The sequence below is a fragment of the Bombus fervidus genome, chromosome 2 (assembly GCF_041682495.2).
Source record: "Bombus fervidus isolate BK054 chromosome 2, iyBomFerv1, whole genome shotgun sequence".
Taxonomy (NCBI): Eukaryota; Metazoa; Arthropoda; class Insecta; order Hymenoptera; family Apidae; genus Bombus; species Bombus fervidus.
In genome coordinates, this window is record NC_091518.1 from 20366239 (window position 1) to 20380775 (window position 14537).

At 34.4% G+C, this 14537-nt stretch overlaps 1 protein-coding gene across 6 annotated transcripts in view; it reads right to left on the reverse strand.

Annotated features, from left to right (window-relative positions):
* Window positions 1–14537, reverse strand: part of LOC139996218 (uncharacterized) — a 79530-nt gene that overhangs the window by 18241 nt on the left and 46752 nt on the right. For all 6 annotated transcript variants that reach the window (XR_011802171.1, XM_072020474.1, XM_072020460.1 and 3 more), the window contains 9 exons: window positions 13643–13815; window positions 12965–13085; window positions 9228–9391; window positions 8235–8456; window positions 7555–7808; window positions 6798–6961; window positions 6452–6722; window positions 5618–5869; window positions 5395–5527 (listed from right to left, as the gene is read on the reverse strand). Coding sequence is in view for 5 of the 6 variants with exons in the window: in XM_072020474.1 (XP_071876575.1) it covers window positions 5395–5527; window positions 5618–5869; window positions 6452–6722; window positions 6798–6961; window positions 7555–7808; window positions 8235–8456; window positions 9228–9391; window positions 12965–13085; window positions 13643–13815 (1754 nt within the window). In the remaining variant the exon portion in view is untranslated. The remainder of the gene's footprint in view (window positions 1–5394; window positions 5528–5617; window positions 5870–6451; window positions 6723–6797; window positions 6962–7554; window positions 7809–8234; window positions 8457–9227; window positions 9392–12964; window positions 13086–13642; window positions 13816–14537) is intronic.

Consider the following 14537-nt stretch of genomic DNA (forward strand, 5'->3'; position numbering starts at 1 on the left):
TATCTTCCTAGAGTATTATTTTCAATGTTTTCTAGAATATGTTTAAGTAATAAATTGATGTTCTCATTAAAATTCGTGGTAAGAGTTCTAATTAAACTTAAGATCACTATTTTTACATTCTTCTATACTTAAACAAAAATAAATTCTCGACCATGTTTTTATTAAAATGAATTTTTCACTGAATAGCTGATAAAAATAAACAGATATTTTTGATAAACCTCAGACAGAAAATTAATATTCTTCACGGGATATTATTTGTAACTTTCTTAACAATATACTTAATTCATAGTTTAGACGATGATATTTTTATTAAAATCGATGTAATCATTTTTAACGAATCTCAAGAAGTTGTTTGCACTTATGTCACATCCCCTGTGATGTCAATATTCGTATATATATTTAATAAATAAAAATATTATTAGATATTATTTACTAAATATATTTGTATATCTAATATATTCATCCGATAAAGGAAAGAGGAATCGTGACGTTGAAAACATAATCTTTCACGGTATCCAGAACTTTTTGATCAACGAGCATCGATCCCTATCGCGAAATCGCAACTCGTTTATCCCCATTTAGCAGCTGCAGCTGCACTGAAAACAAACTTGGACGTATTTGGCGGTGCACATTCGCAGTCGCGACGCGTCGCGTCCCTCCGATCGACGATGGGACGAAAGAACGAGAGAGGAAACTCGGACTCGGCCAACATTACGGCGAACAGGCGCTGACATTCGCGCTTAAGCGTCGACCAGTTCGATGAATGTCCTAACGAGCTCCGCTGAGATCGATGGATGACTCACGTCACGGAGATCACGGCTTTGAGATCTTACAACCCGATTAGATCCTCGATGATATTTCAATAAATTGGTCGTGGATCGAACGATAGTTTTATCGATAAAAATAAGAACTGTAGGTATTATCGTTAGATGAGAGAATGATATCAAGTAAGACAGATTTATAGGAATTAGACGTCGAATGGAGGAAGTATAAGAGTAATATTATTACTATAGAAGGATATCTTCGTAGATATTGTGTGTTAATGTTAATGTTAACGTTAATGTGTTAATATTAGCATAGTGTAGATATTTGTATAAATTTATATCTTTACGAGTACTCAATTCTTTTTCAAAGAAGTGAGATTAGATAAAAGTTTGTTTTATTCTTTCAATGTTTTATATATTTATATATTTGATATGTTATTATATATTTCAATAATATTATAATAACGATGATATATTCCCATAAGTGTATAAGTGTCTGTAGTTTAGTTATTAGATACTAAATATGAGAAATTAATGCAAAGTAGGTGTCAAGTAAAGAAAAAAATCTAATAACATTTGTAAAGAACGTGCGAATATTTATATGAATGGTTTCATGGATTTATGCGGTCTCAAGTAGAAAAGAAAATAAAGGTATTGGATGGAAACTACGTAAAAACGACTTGACAGATTTATGTAAATTGGGTGTCAAGTACTGAAGAAAATTGATCATATTTCAAAAAGTAGAAACGCGACACTAAAATTGATAAATGTGAACCGCATTTTAAAAAGAGAAGCTAATTCTTATCAAGCACTACATTCACTTACGCAACTTGGAATTTAGTACGAAGATTGAAAACGAAGCTTTATGAAATAACTATAAAAAATATACATTGGTTCGATTATTGATCACTAAAAAGATTCTAAAATTACGTAAATTTCTTGAAAGAATTTTTTATATCTTAGTTCTAAAAAGAATGCATTTACAAGACAGTAAATTCATGCACATACTGATTCTTACAAGTAATTTTTTTAATTCTTCGAGCTTTCAAAAAGAGTTACAAAAAATGCAGCGGAAAAATTGTAATAGATAACGCTACAAAAAGTACAAGCATATTATAAAAAGTATAAAAGATGAGTTTCTGCTTACGTTCCAAATTTCCACATCGAATATATCCAAATCCGAAATAAAAGAGTCAGCGATACGAAGAATTAGCGTCCGAAAGATAAATGCCACTTTCTTAGTGAGGAGATTTTCAACGAGTACTCAGAATGATCGAAATAAAAAATATCCATGTCACTTATCGATCTTAGAAGCTACGATCCAGAGGAATTGTAGGAGGACGAGTGGCTATTCGTTCGCCAAAGACACGCGACGACTGTTTTGCCGCCTTGTGCTATTGCACTACCGATCCATCGACGAAGAAAGTCAGCTTCGTCAGGATAAGTGGGGAGCCTCTTCTCTTTACGCTTTTCGATAATGCAGATATCCCTTTGTCACGCGGATACCATATACGCCTGTTTTTTCCGGTTACCAATCATTTCCGGTTTCCTTTTCGACTACATATTAGCAGCTTATACTTTTACTTGTTGACAAATACATTTTTCGTATTATTTATCTATTATTATTTTCGTGCCTCTTTCAATGTAAACACATTATATATTATGTAAATAATAATGACACACACATATATGTATATATAATATTTATAACGCGAGAGTTAAGTAATTGAACATTCAAAGGACATAGGTATCGTACTTAATTAAAAAATCTCATTATCAGTACAAGATCTTCCGGTCATTTTTCATTTTGCTTCTAAGGAATGCCTAGCGTCAGACAGTGACGATGACGATTCAACGCTAGAATGACGTCAACGTGTTTAAAATTATTATTAATTAGCATTCGTTGACCGTAGTTTCGCGCGTGCTATCGCCAGAATAAACTCGGAAGAGTTCGTACGAAACTCGTATGAACACGTGAATGGAATATAACTGACTGTAGCTTGCAGTAACTGTTGAAAATGATAACGTGAGTTCGCGCTCGCCATCCATATGCAGATGCGCTAGTTACAATAAATAGTAACTAGAAGATATAATCGACAGATTTAATCGATAGGTTTAAGGTATTCTTTTGTTTTTATCCCTAGTCCATGTAAAAAAGTGCAATAAAGGTTTTTCGGCTCAAAATGGTGTGATAGATATATCCAAAGAACAAAATAATAGCTGTTGTGGTCCTACCTCTAAATACAGAAATAACAACAGTAACATATTCTTTCATCAAATCTTTCGTATCACTCCTGTCGATCCGGTAAACGTTTATTACATCGAATTGGGCTATTTTTTTCCTTTGTCGCTAGTAGTACAATAAAATTCGATCTAGCTTTTCGGATAGCATTATCAATATGAAGTAGACGACTATACAAAGTACAACACCGTTCATAAGTATCAGGACACTTGCATAACTTAAAGTTAAAGAAGAAAAAAAAGACATTAGGAAATTATTAAAACCTTTATTTTAATTCATACGAGTTTTATCGACTTGATGCAATAAAATTAATTTTCTTCCGCGTCTATATCTGTTGCATTTTTTCGATCATTGTTTTGATATTCATACGATTGCTGTGTGAATGACTTCATAATTTAAATTCTTGAAATTTCCCATTTAATTCATCTTAAACTTTTCAATGGAATTTTGAGCCATTAGTGAGCGATCACAAAGGATATAACCTAGCAAACACGATGATGGTACCCCGCTGGGGGTAGCCACCCACATGCTACATTTTTATTTTTTTTATTCACTAACATATAATATTTTACCAAATGTCCTTCTGGACAAATTGTAAAAATTCAAATAAATAAATATAAAAAAAAAAAAAGAAAATTAGTGAGCGAACTACGATAGGCGAGGGGACGAGTAACATAATATTATTAATTTATTATAACGATTGCAATAAATAGTTCCATCAAATTATTTCTGTGCGTATCTCAAACTTAATTTTATGCGAAAACCAAATTTCGATCAATTAATCGTTTTCTTGAAAATCCCAATTAATCACATTTTGCATAAAACTATATTGAGAATCATAGTAACCTAAGTAAATCTACTGTTATTTTCCCTAAAACAATGTTTTGCGTTTATCGTTGCAAACAATTCATTATCTTTCTCCAAGTCATGAGAACGTATCGAAATTTTCACTTAATTATGAAACTAAACTTCGATCAACTACGAAACTAAATGCATGATACGTTCGAAAATTGAAATATGCGTCAAATTCAAATTCTGAACTCAAAATCTTGACTAATGTTTTCCACTGCGCTGTGTAACAGGTGTCTCAGCACTCGTGAACGCCAGAAGTGTAGTTCGAAGTAGTTTCATCCGTTCAGTGATCAGACTGCATTGACCGCAGTGACAAGATTTCCTGGGCCCTGGACGATTCCCATTGTTATTGGGACCTTCCACGCGATTGAGCAATAAATTTCTCTCTTTCTCCCGAAGCCGGGTGTCTAACCTCACGTAACTTACTATTACCTTTTAAAGAGCCGTCTGATATCAATGCCGTTTCCCCGACGCATATAATGCTTGGCCCATTTATGGGCATAATGCGGTATGTTACGTTGTCATTTCTTTTTCGCAATCACCTTGACCCACATCATGGATCAACTCGGCATTAGGGACACGTCATTTCACCAATTGCACAACGTTTCTCTCTTTCTTTTTCTCCATCGTTCCCTGTCCGTTCGATCAACCACCCGCCGATCCGCAGATGTCTATCTGATACGAATCGATTTGTACGAAAGATCGACTCGAGTCTGGATTTTATACGATTTTTCTTTCAATTTTTGATCGACATTGTTTAAGAAGATTGAGGGCTACTGGTGACGAAGGATGATAAATGGTAAAGACCGAAGGAAAGTTGAGTCATTGATTTGTTCGAAAGTGAAGAGTTAAGTTTCATGCTGGTCACGTGGCGAACGTGCTTCGTAAAACTTTTTTCCACATTTTTATCGCTGCTTGTCATTTATGACTTTTCTTGATCGTTATAGAACCGGTATATACTCGATATGTAAGTTTGAATGAAATTTATATGGGAGAAGAAGTACTATTTGATACGCATTTCATTTCTACCGATGATTGTACGTGCCAACCAGGGGTGAGAAGAGCTTCCAAATATGGGGTTGAAGCTATAACTATTAGAGTACGGATGTTTACACAAATGTATCATATTATAAAATATATTAAAGCACTGGTAATCTAAACAAAGATTTGTTTCATCTATTAAAGTACATATTTCGTCTATTAAAGTAAGTAAGCTTACTTTTTCGTTTCATCTTTTAAATTAAGTTTCATCCAATTGTTTGATATAAAGTTTCATTTAAGAAACGCAAATTCCTTACATCGTTGAATTTCCTTCGTGTGGATTATTTACATTTTCAAATTAAATGTCTCTCATATGCGTCTTATATATTTCTGCATCTTTAAAATCATAAACATCCGCAATCTAATAATAATTGTTTACTGTGATCTTAAACGCAAAGATAAGCATACGAACAGTATTCAGATTGTTTGAACAAAATTATTTATTTTAAACATAAAAATTATGTAAGATTAAAAGAAATGAATAAAAAATCTTACCCTGAGAAAATCGCGCAGCCACATCACTTCCGGTTTTGGATCACCCACCACCTCACAGGATATAATAACATTGTCGCCTTCAATCGCCTCGGTAGACAGCGGTTTTGTGACGAAAAGAGGTTCCTTCGAGTATCTACAAATTTTTATCAAGAGCAAATACAATTAATTCAGTTATGTAAATGTAAAATGATCTTCATACGACTGATTGTTATACAAAACTTACGGTATGTCTGGCGTGGACACGATCGTTACAGTTGGCACTCCTTCAACGGACACCTCGTCATCCTGCGTTTCAGTGCCAATAATGGATACCCTTGTTGAAGTCTCGGCGAAGCCAACCTCGTTTGTAGCTGTACAACAATAAACGCCAGCATCCCTTTGAGTGACCTTGGCCAAGCACAGCTCGATGGTACCATCGTGGTTCAAGGTCATTACTGCTCTTCTGCTTGGACGTAAACGAATTCCGTCGCGATGCCTAAACAGATGATTCAGTTTTAAGATTCACTCTTCGGCATCGATACGTGTCGATGACATATTTCATATTTCGATATTTCGATCAATTATTTTATTTATTTAAAGTCTCGTCCATTTCCGAGAATATCATTTACGCTTCAGACGAAGTATTTCCCGCGCTCTTTCATTAACCTAACAAGATATCTTGTCCACAGATTCAGATAAAAAGGTATTCGAATTGGGATCTATCGTCGTCTCGAATGTACAAGGGTTAAAATAACTGTGTTTTATTTCTCTTTTGTACAAAACGATATTGAATCTTAGATATTGTGAAACGATTATAATTTTAGACGATGTTGCCAATGATCCTCGATGTTGAAGCAGCATTAAAATTAGAGAGAAAAAAAGTAAAGAAACAGGCGAGTATCTCTTTTATCTAGAGTTACATAAATCAAATTACGTCGCCAGATATCTCGTCCTTGATCAACTGCTTCTCAAGCTTATTATTTTACTATTATTATAGAAATTACTCTTTTATAACTTTTATAGTATTATTAAATCGTGAATATTTTGTAGATATCGTGGTTGCTAAGTGGATACCTACCATACGATTCCAACACTGGGATAAGCTTCTATTTGAGCTGTCATTCGCAGATCTTCGCCTAGTTTCACGGTATAAACAGCGTCAAGGCCACACAGGAATTCTGGAGCAATGTAAGCGCGAATTCCTTTGTCTACTACCAGGATACATCGGCAGGACACCGAACCACTCGCGTTCTTCGCCATAACCATGTAACAGCCGGAATCTTCCAGCATGGAGTGAATAATCTCCAGGGTGTGGAAGTTCGAATCATTGTTCCAGAATACGTGACGTTCTTCGAGAAAATAGGAATGCTTTTAATCTGTTGAAAATATTACGAAGTAGGCAGATATTGACAAAGCATATTTACCATCTTGTCGAATCTCTTCGGCATCCTTATACCATGTGACTTCTGGAGCCGGATATCCTGTCACTTGACACGTGAGTCTAACTGGAAAGGATGCTTGAACTCTTCTATCTCGAACTCTCATTGTGAATTGCGGTGGTCTATCTTCCGTTTCGTCTCCCAAGCCTCTGCGTATCAACGCGAAAGTTTCATTTTAATAATTAAAATTATTAAAATTATTTTAAATTATTTCAACAGAGATTAGAGAAAGATAAAAAAAAACATGATCGAAAATTTACATATGCGCACAGTGTTACGTAATATTAGATGAAAATCGATAATCGGTTATCATTCGCTGATTCTAAATGAAATTTCACCGAATAACACATCCTCATTTCCTATTTCCCATCTTCGCTCGTTGAGAATAGAAAATTTAATTATAATATTGCGAAAGAGTGATAGATAGACCGCTAAGGTTTATGCAAATTTATAGTTTCATCAACACTCACGATAGAAATAGATAGAAAATTATAGAAATATAGAGAATCCAATAGAATATGGAACTTAAATAGGTTTCACTTTGTAAATAGAAACTGTCTCAATAAATACTTCGACAAATATTTTGCTATGGATACGTGTATTTTCTACATATTTGTATAATGCTTGAAATTCCTCATAAATGAATAAACAAGAATCCATAGTATTATTATAATATTTACAATTAACTGTTACGTAAATTTCCTATTAATTTAGACACTGATTTCATATCGATTACTCATACCTCGATCTAAGTTTCTCATCAGCTTCAATGATCTTCGGATCATTAACAACGAGTACTCTGGCAAACGATGAAACCTTTCCAATCGAATTACCCGCCTCGCAAACGTATCTGCCACTGTCGATTTCCTGAACGTTTTCAATCGTCAAACAACACCTGGTTGCACTGTGATAAATCGACAACCTAGAGTCACCGTTGGGATCAATTTCCATCGATTCGTGGTACCATTTTATGTCTACCTTCGAATCAGCCCGTATCTACAAAATTTTACACAGATTCATAAATCTCTCGCAAGATTCTGACCAATAGCGTGGAAACCTCGAATGAGGATCTGTAGCAAATTTTGATCAAAGTTGAATCGACGATTAGAAAGAAGGAAAAATGATGTTGCAAATAAATGCTATTTCTTTTAAATTAATTTTTGGATGTGATCTTCAGGTAGTAAATGAACTCATTGACATAATAAATAAAGTCATTAATAACGTACTTATGCAATGAAATTGAAAATTAATAAAAACGGAGTCGATCAATTTAGCCTCTAAGATACTCGAATGTGCTCTACATCCTTTTTCGAGGTTTCTATTTGATCGTAAACATGCATCGAGTACGTGTATTGAATTTAATAGTAAATAGGCCGGAATAAAAGCAGGAAACGAACGATTGACTAATAATAGCACACTTGCCTCGCATTCCAATTTGACTGTGGCCCCCTCGAGCACTTTGAGCTGACCTGGCAAAATCTTTGTGAACTCCGGAAGATCGACGATTTCGCTGACCTTGACGGAATTCGTCATAGTGACGGACTCGCCCCATCCATAACGGTTCCTTGGCGTTACTTGGAACTTGTACTCGCCACCGGGTTTCAGATTGAACGCGTCGAACGCGTTGATTGGTGTCATACCCAGCTGATAGTGAAATCAATTTAATCTCGTTTCTCAATTTGATTTAATGAAATAAGAAAATTGGCCACGAAACAGAATTGAAGATAAAGAAATGAAATTTCAATTCATTCTGATGTAAAATTGTTCATGCAGACGAAATCTTCAATTTGAGGAAATTATGGACAAAGTTAACGCCTTATATAGCAAACCGTGTGCTTTCAAGCAACAAGATACACATTTTTATTAAAAGTAGCTATAAAACTTTGGAAATCTATGATAAAATTTTCCATGTAAAAGAAAAATACATTTATTCCACTTTTTCATTAATTGCAAAGGAAATTTGTACGAAATACCGTGTTTTTACATGTATCACAATGTGTCAAATTGAGACCAGGGACATACGAGACTGCAGGAATAAAAGAAACTTACGATCAAGATTTGTTAGTATGGCTTGGCTACAAGTTAAAGTAACAGAGATATTTCTTACTATATAGATTCCTTAAAAAGTGGCAGATTGTAACAGAGAAAAGATTTATGTTACTACTCAAACATTCATCGTAGTTTTACAGTACCAGACCTCGAACTGTCAAGAAGTTCATCGTGTTCAAAGTTGCACAATTTTCGAAAACGAATCCTAAACTTCGTATAGATTCCATCAGCTGATCTTTAAATAGAGTTAACGGTTTCTTAAATTTTAGTTTTTAACATTGTAATTCAATCCTTTTTTTTTTAGCATTTACTGCTTGACTTCTCAAGATCTGATATTAAAAGAACGATAAATAATATGGACGATACCTCGACCCATCGTGCACCACCGTCACTGCCCAGCAACCAAGCGTCGACTTTGTATGCGATGACAGGCGCTGGTCCTCTCCTTTCTGCTTTTCCCCAACTCAAAGACAACCAGTTCTTTCCTCCGTCAACCACCACCGGTTCGCTCGTAATTGGTCCTGGAACATCTAAAGGAAACAATTTACTCTCACTCTTTGCTCCATTTTACTATCAATTTTCATAAAATTTTCATACAAATATAACAAGTTTGGAGCACTCCTCGCTTTCTAAACGAAATACATTTTTTCGTACATTTTTCTGACAAATAAAAATATTATAATGATAAATATCATTTCTAATATAATTAATTATGTGTTACAGTTTCAATAATATACAATGGTATTATTATAAATGAAATATTCATTTTTACTCGAGAAAGTTATTATTTCTTTTGAATCTATGACATGCTCTAAGCTTTTGAGCGTCAGCAACATTAAATTATTCTGCAGCACACTTTTCACAGTTACAGGTTTCAGGTAATTTTACACAAATCCAGCTGACCTCTATGTCCATACAAATATTCCAAAAAATCGATGATCAAGCAATCCTTATCAGACCACGATCGTCTCAGACGAGAAATCGTCGTGTCTTCATCGTCGTTCACGACGATTCCATGATCGTGAGGCTTCATCCTCGTTCTAATTTCACCTCACGTTTCATTACAGCTTTTCAGCGATAAAAATCACATTCTCCTTCTCTCGATTAATGATATTACTCACGAATCGATCTTGAATCATCATCGAGAAATACGAAAGCTATGATTCGATAAAATTATTTCTTATACGAACGTTCGCGAAATTGTTACTTTGGCGAGTAGCGTTTCAAGGAAGAAATTTAAAAAATGTCAAGGTTTTTATTTTTTTTCTGGTGACTCCAAGGCTCGTAAAAAAAGTAGGGCATACGAGATGACTCGCGTCCCGACGCCGACTGAATTTTGAATTTGTGGATATACGAGGATGTTGGAGGGAGTCGAATAAGCAAGGCAAACGAAAATAACTCAACACGAGAGAGGTGTTTCCACCAGAGCTTAGGTAAGTACAGGTGTCGTAGGTGTTGTAGGTGTTGTAGGTGATGTCACACGTTTGCTTGTCGTTACACGATCGTTATATATTTCGTTGGAATTGTGTCACTTATTTCAGCCGATCGTTCATAAATCGTAACAGCATCCCCTTTCTTTCGTAATTTCTCGTTAATTCGTTTCGTTTTGTTACGTCCTGACGATAATATCGTTGATGTTTTGCTGTTACATTGATTTGTTGGCAATTGTATAGTCAGCTAGGAGATGACATTGACGATGATTTAGATCAACAGCTGTTTGTCTTCTACCATATTGGATAACAGTTTCAAGTTAGCAACTTGTCAATTTTATTATATTATATTATCCTGTATTATAGTTAACTGCGTTTTGCGTGTATTATCATAATGCCAATAATTGTGAAACGATCCTTAAGTAACCGTTACACTTGTATTTATTTCTAATTTTTATTTGTAATACTTTTCTTTGTAATTTTACGATTAGTTTTTTGCAATGGTTAAATGTTTAAAGTTCTAAATAATTTGTATGTATCGTCTTATCAGACGAGAAACAAGTTCGTAATGTTTTTTCCCCCTTTCTTCATTTTTTTCTTCCTTTTTTTTTTGAAGAAAAGTGCAATTGACATTTACTCGTTGTTGGTAAATTTACTACGTGCAATATAATTTTCATGCGATTGTTAGAATAGAGTAACGAACGTTTGCAACTGTTCATTTCCTCTTTTCATTCTGTCGATGAACTTTTACAATTTTTCCAACGTTGTTAAGCGCTTCGATCTTTAGGAAAGAGATTTTTGAAAGCGTTGTATCTAATATTACAAATTCCGTAATACGATCTAGGATGTTTATTTATTGAACGGCCTACTTTGTAGGAATCAGCTGTTCCCACAATTTGCTATGTTTATTTTTGCACGTTTTCTGGCGTTTGGAGGAAGTACGTTGTACATTATGATTAAAAAATTCAATCAGTTGATCGAACAGTTTAACCATCACATTTTATATAAAATATTTAAGTAATGTTACAAATATTTAGATGATATAGTATGTTTATTATGCAATTTTAGACCATCGAGATATTTGAAATTAATTTGCGATAAACGTCGGGACCTTTGATTCTAATTTGAGAATCATGATTCCCTTCCAACGTGTCGCCGCGGTAGTTTTCTTCTCTGTGCTCAGTGTACGCATTTAATCATGCCATCCGAGTTTCTTTTCGTTTAATTGTGCATGTGATATATTACATTTGTTTCGTTTATATATAGTATAGCGCGCTATTATATTTTAAAGGTTTGGTCAAGGAACTGTCACACTTGGCCCTGTTCCAACATCGAGATCAACCATTCGTGAATCGGAAATGTTTATAATTTTATTCGAAGGTTTACGACGATCTGATTGAAATTTGTTTCATCGTCTGTTTTTTAACCTGCATTTTTGGTATCTGACGTTGAAAAGCTTAATGACAGCTATTTACGCGATTTATTCGTATTCCAAGAGATTTTCGCTATTAGGATAAAAAATACTTTCTCATTTCGCAAATTTTTATTTTGCGCTTCCGATATTGTTACTTTGTCGATTAAACAACTAATTCCAATGCTTAATTGATGCGTATAGATTACAAAGCGATTATTATAAATCATATTTCGTATTAATATTACATTAATTCTCAATATGAATTTTGGGTTAAAAATCTTTCAGCGAATTAAAAATACGATAAATTGTAACTTATTTTCCGCTACTTCAGAAAAACGCGCCAAATTATTCAAAACCAAAATAGAATTCGGTATCTCGTTAAAAGATCTGCGAAAATAGGATCAACAGATTTTCTACCTTTTGTTTGTGGATGCTCGACGAATGATCATCCTAAATATTGACGTAATTTCAAGGGAAACTATAGTCCGACTCTAGTTCATTTGGACTATGTCCATTAAAACCTGGGCCAAGTGTACGAGTGAAGTTACAGTCACTGTCGCTGAACTTCTAATTATAATCACTTGATTATACGTGTTAGAACGTAATTAGTAATGCATGACATTTTCGATACATCCCGGATGAAACGCATGCCTTCCATTTATGATTCCAAAAAGGAGAAGCTTGTGAAAATCTATTGAAATTCAAGGCGGTCATGATTTGATATAAAATCGCGCAATCAGCAATAACATTGAAACTTTTGGATACAATCCATATTCTTCTGGAAGAATACATCATCAGCAACCGAATGACACACTGATAATCCTTATAATCATTATTATTACTTAAACACAGTCAAAATTGTAAATATATAACGTAGTTTTCCATCGAAATTTTATTCATTTGAAAACAATGCATCTTTAAATATTCATATGATTTTTAATATAGTGTATACGTTTATAAATAAAAGCTTATTTTTTTTTTATGTATCTTTCATCTTGACTTCTTTGCTACAAGTTTTATGCTTTTTTCTAATCGGTAGTTTTAGTATTAGTCATTGTTAACATTAGTCAACCTTTCACGAGACTAGTTGCAGTTGCTGGCAAAATGTTTGAATATATCTTTCCAAAATATTCGGAAGCCACAATTAATAACAATTTCTCGGTCGAATTAAATTAAGTAGCCAATTGATAGTAGATTATTTGTTAAAATACAATTTCCCTTCTCTTTCCTTATCTTTAAATCGAAATATATACTCTTACTTTTCACGTAGGGCAGATCTTCGTCGCGACTCTCGCTGGACAGACCAATGCAACTTCCGGTCTCGGTACGACTGCTCAAAGTGCTCCAGTCAGGTGTCAGAGATCTTGCCCGTTGTTTTACCTAAATTAATAAATATTAATACTAATATTAATACAATAATATTAATACAATTAATAAAGTGATTAATAAAAGTACACTTTAATCGTATATATGTCGGATATATATGTAAACTCCCTAGAGTTCACGTGGGATAGGGACTCCTTTTGTTTTACGGATTGCACGACTTTCTTTGTTTCACGGACAGAGCGACCCCCTTTTGTTTTACGGACAACCATTTTGAGAGACACTCATTTGCCAAACGGACGGGCAGAGAGCAACATCAGAGATAGACAAGATCACAGAATAATTATTTAAAATATCGAAGATCGACGGAGAAAGATCGGTAGTTCAGGACGTTGAAAATCGATTCTCGATTTTCAGGTAAACATTGCACAGAACTTGTTATTTATCCTTTATGTAATTTATTGTTATTTATTGTTACAGATTGATATCAATTGTTGTTTACTTCTGAATTTTATTTAAATACTTTCACAATAAATCTCGATTTTTAGACTTTAGAATCGATCCCCTGAATTATCCCGAGATTTACAATCTTACATATATGTATGAAAATTTACCTTGATCGAAAAGAAACTTCTGTCACAACCGTATCTGTTCTTAAGCAAAATGCAGTACGTGCCTTCGTCCGAAGGTACCACTCTCTTCAGTGTTAGTCTCACGTAATCGTCGATAGTTTCTTTGTAAGATCGAGGACCGTCCGTGATGTCTTTTAATCCCTTCATCCACGTAACTATGAAATAGCGAATGAATAAAGATGATAATATTTTAATTCTTATAATTTTACTAAAAAAATAAAGTATAATTAAATTATACCTAACTGCTATTATTATACAGGAACTGTTCATTTAACACTAGAACTACCGAAGTATAGTTAACACGAAGCTATTTCTACCAAAACCAGTGAAAATGACTGGTCTTTAAAAAATACCTAATAATAGAACATTTTTATATTTATTGAGTTATTACTTTCTTACAGAAGCAATTCCATATTATGTAGCACATTTTTGGTATCATTAATGTAGTATCGTGGACAAAAAGGCCTAAAAATATCGGGTAAACCATAAACCGTGTCGTCGGTCCTTCGGTTGAAGAGTTTCGTAGAAAAAGACTTACGTGGCTTTGGCCACGAGCGGTTGCGTAACACGTGCGTGGTCAGACTAAGACAAAGGGACAGAAGGGATGCTAAGGCAGAGAGACAAATTCACAGTCAGTGGAGAAGTCAGAGGGTGTGAATCGAGAAGTTAGAGAGTACGAGTTGCCTTGTCGAGATAGTGTTGTTAGCGTTGTCGAGATAGTGTTGCTAGTGTCACGGATCAAATTCTAATTATCATGTGTTACGTCGCGTGAAATGGTCCGTGCGAGATCCCTCACGGTCTGGCCGCCAAGACCTACACATTGTTACACTGACCCGCGATAAACCTAAGAAAAAACCCTAAACCGAATCTTTTTAGC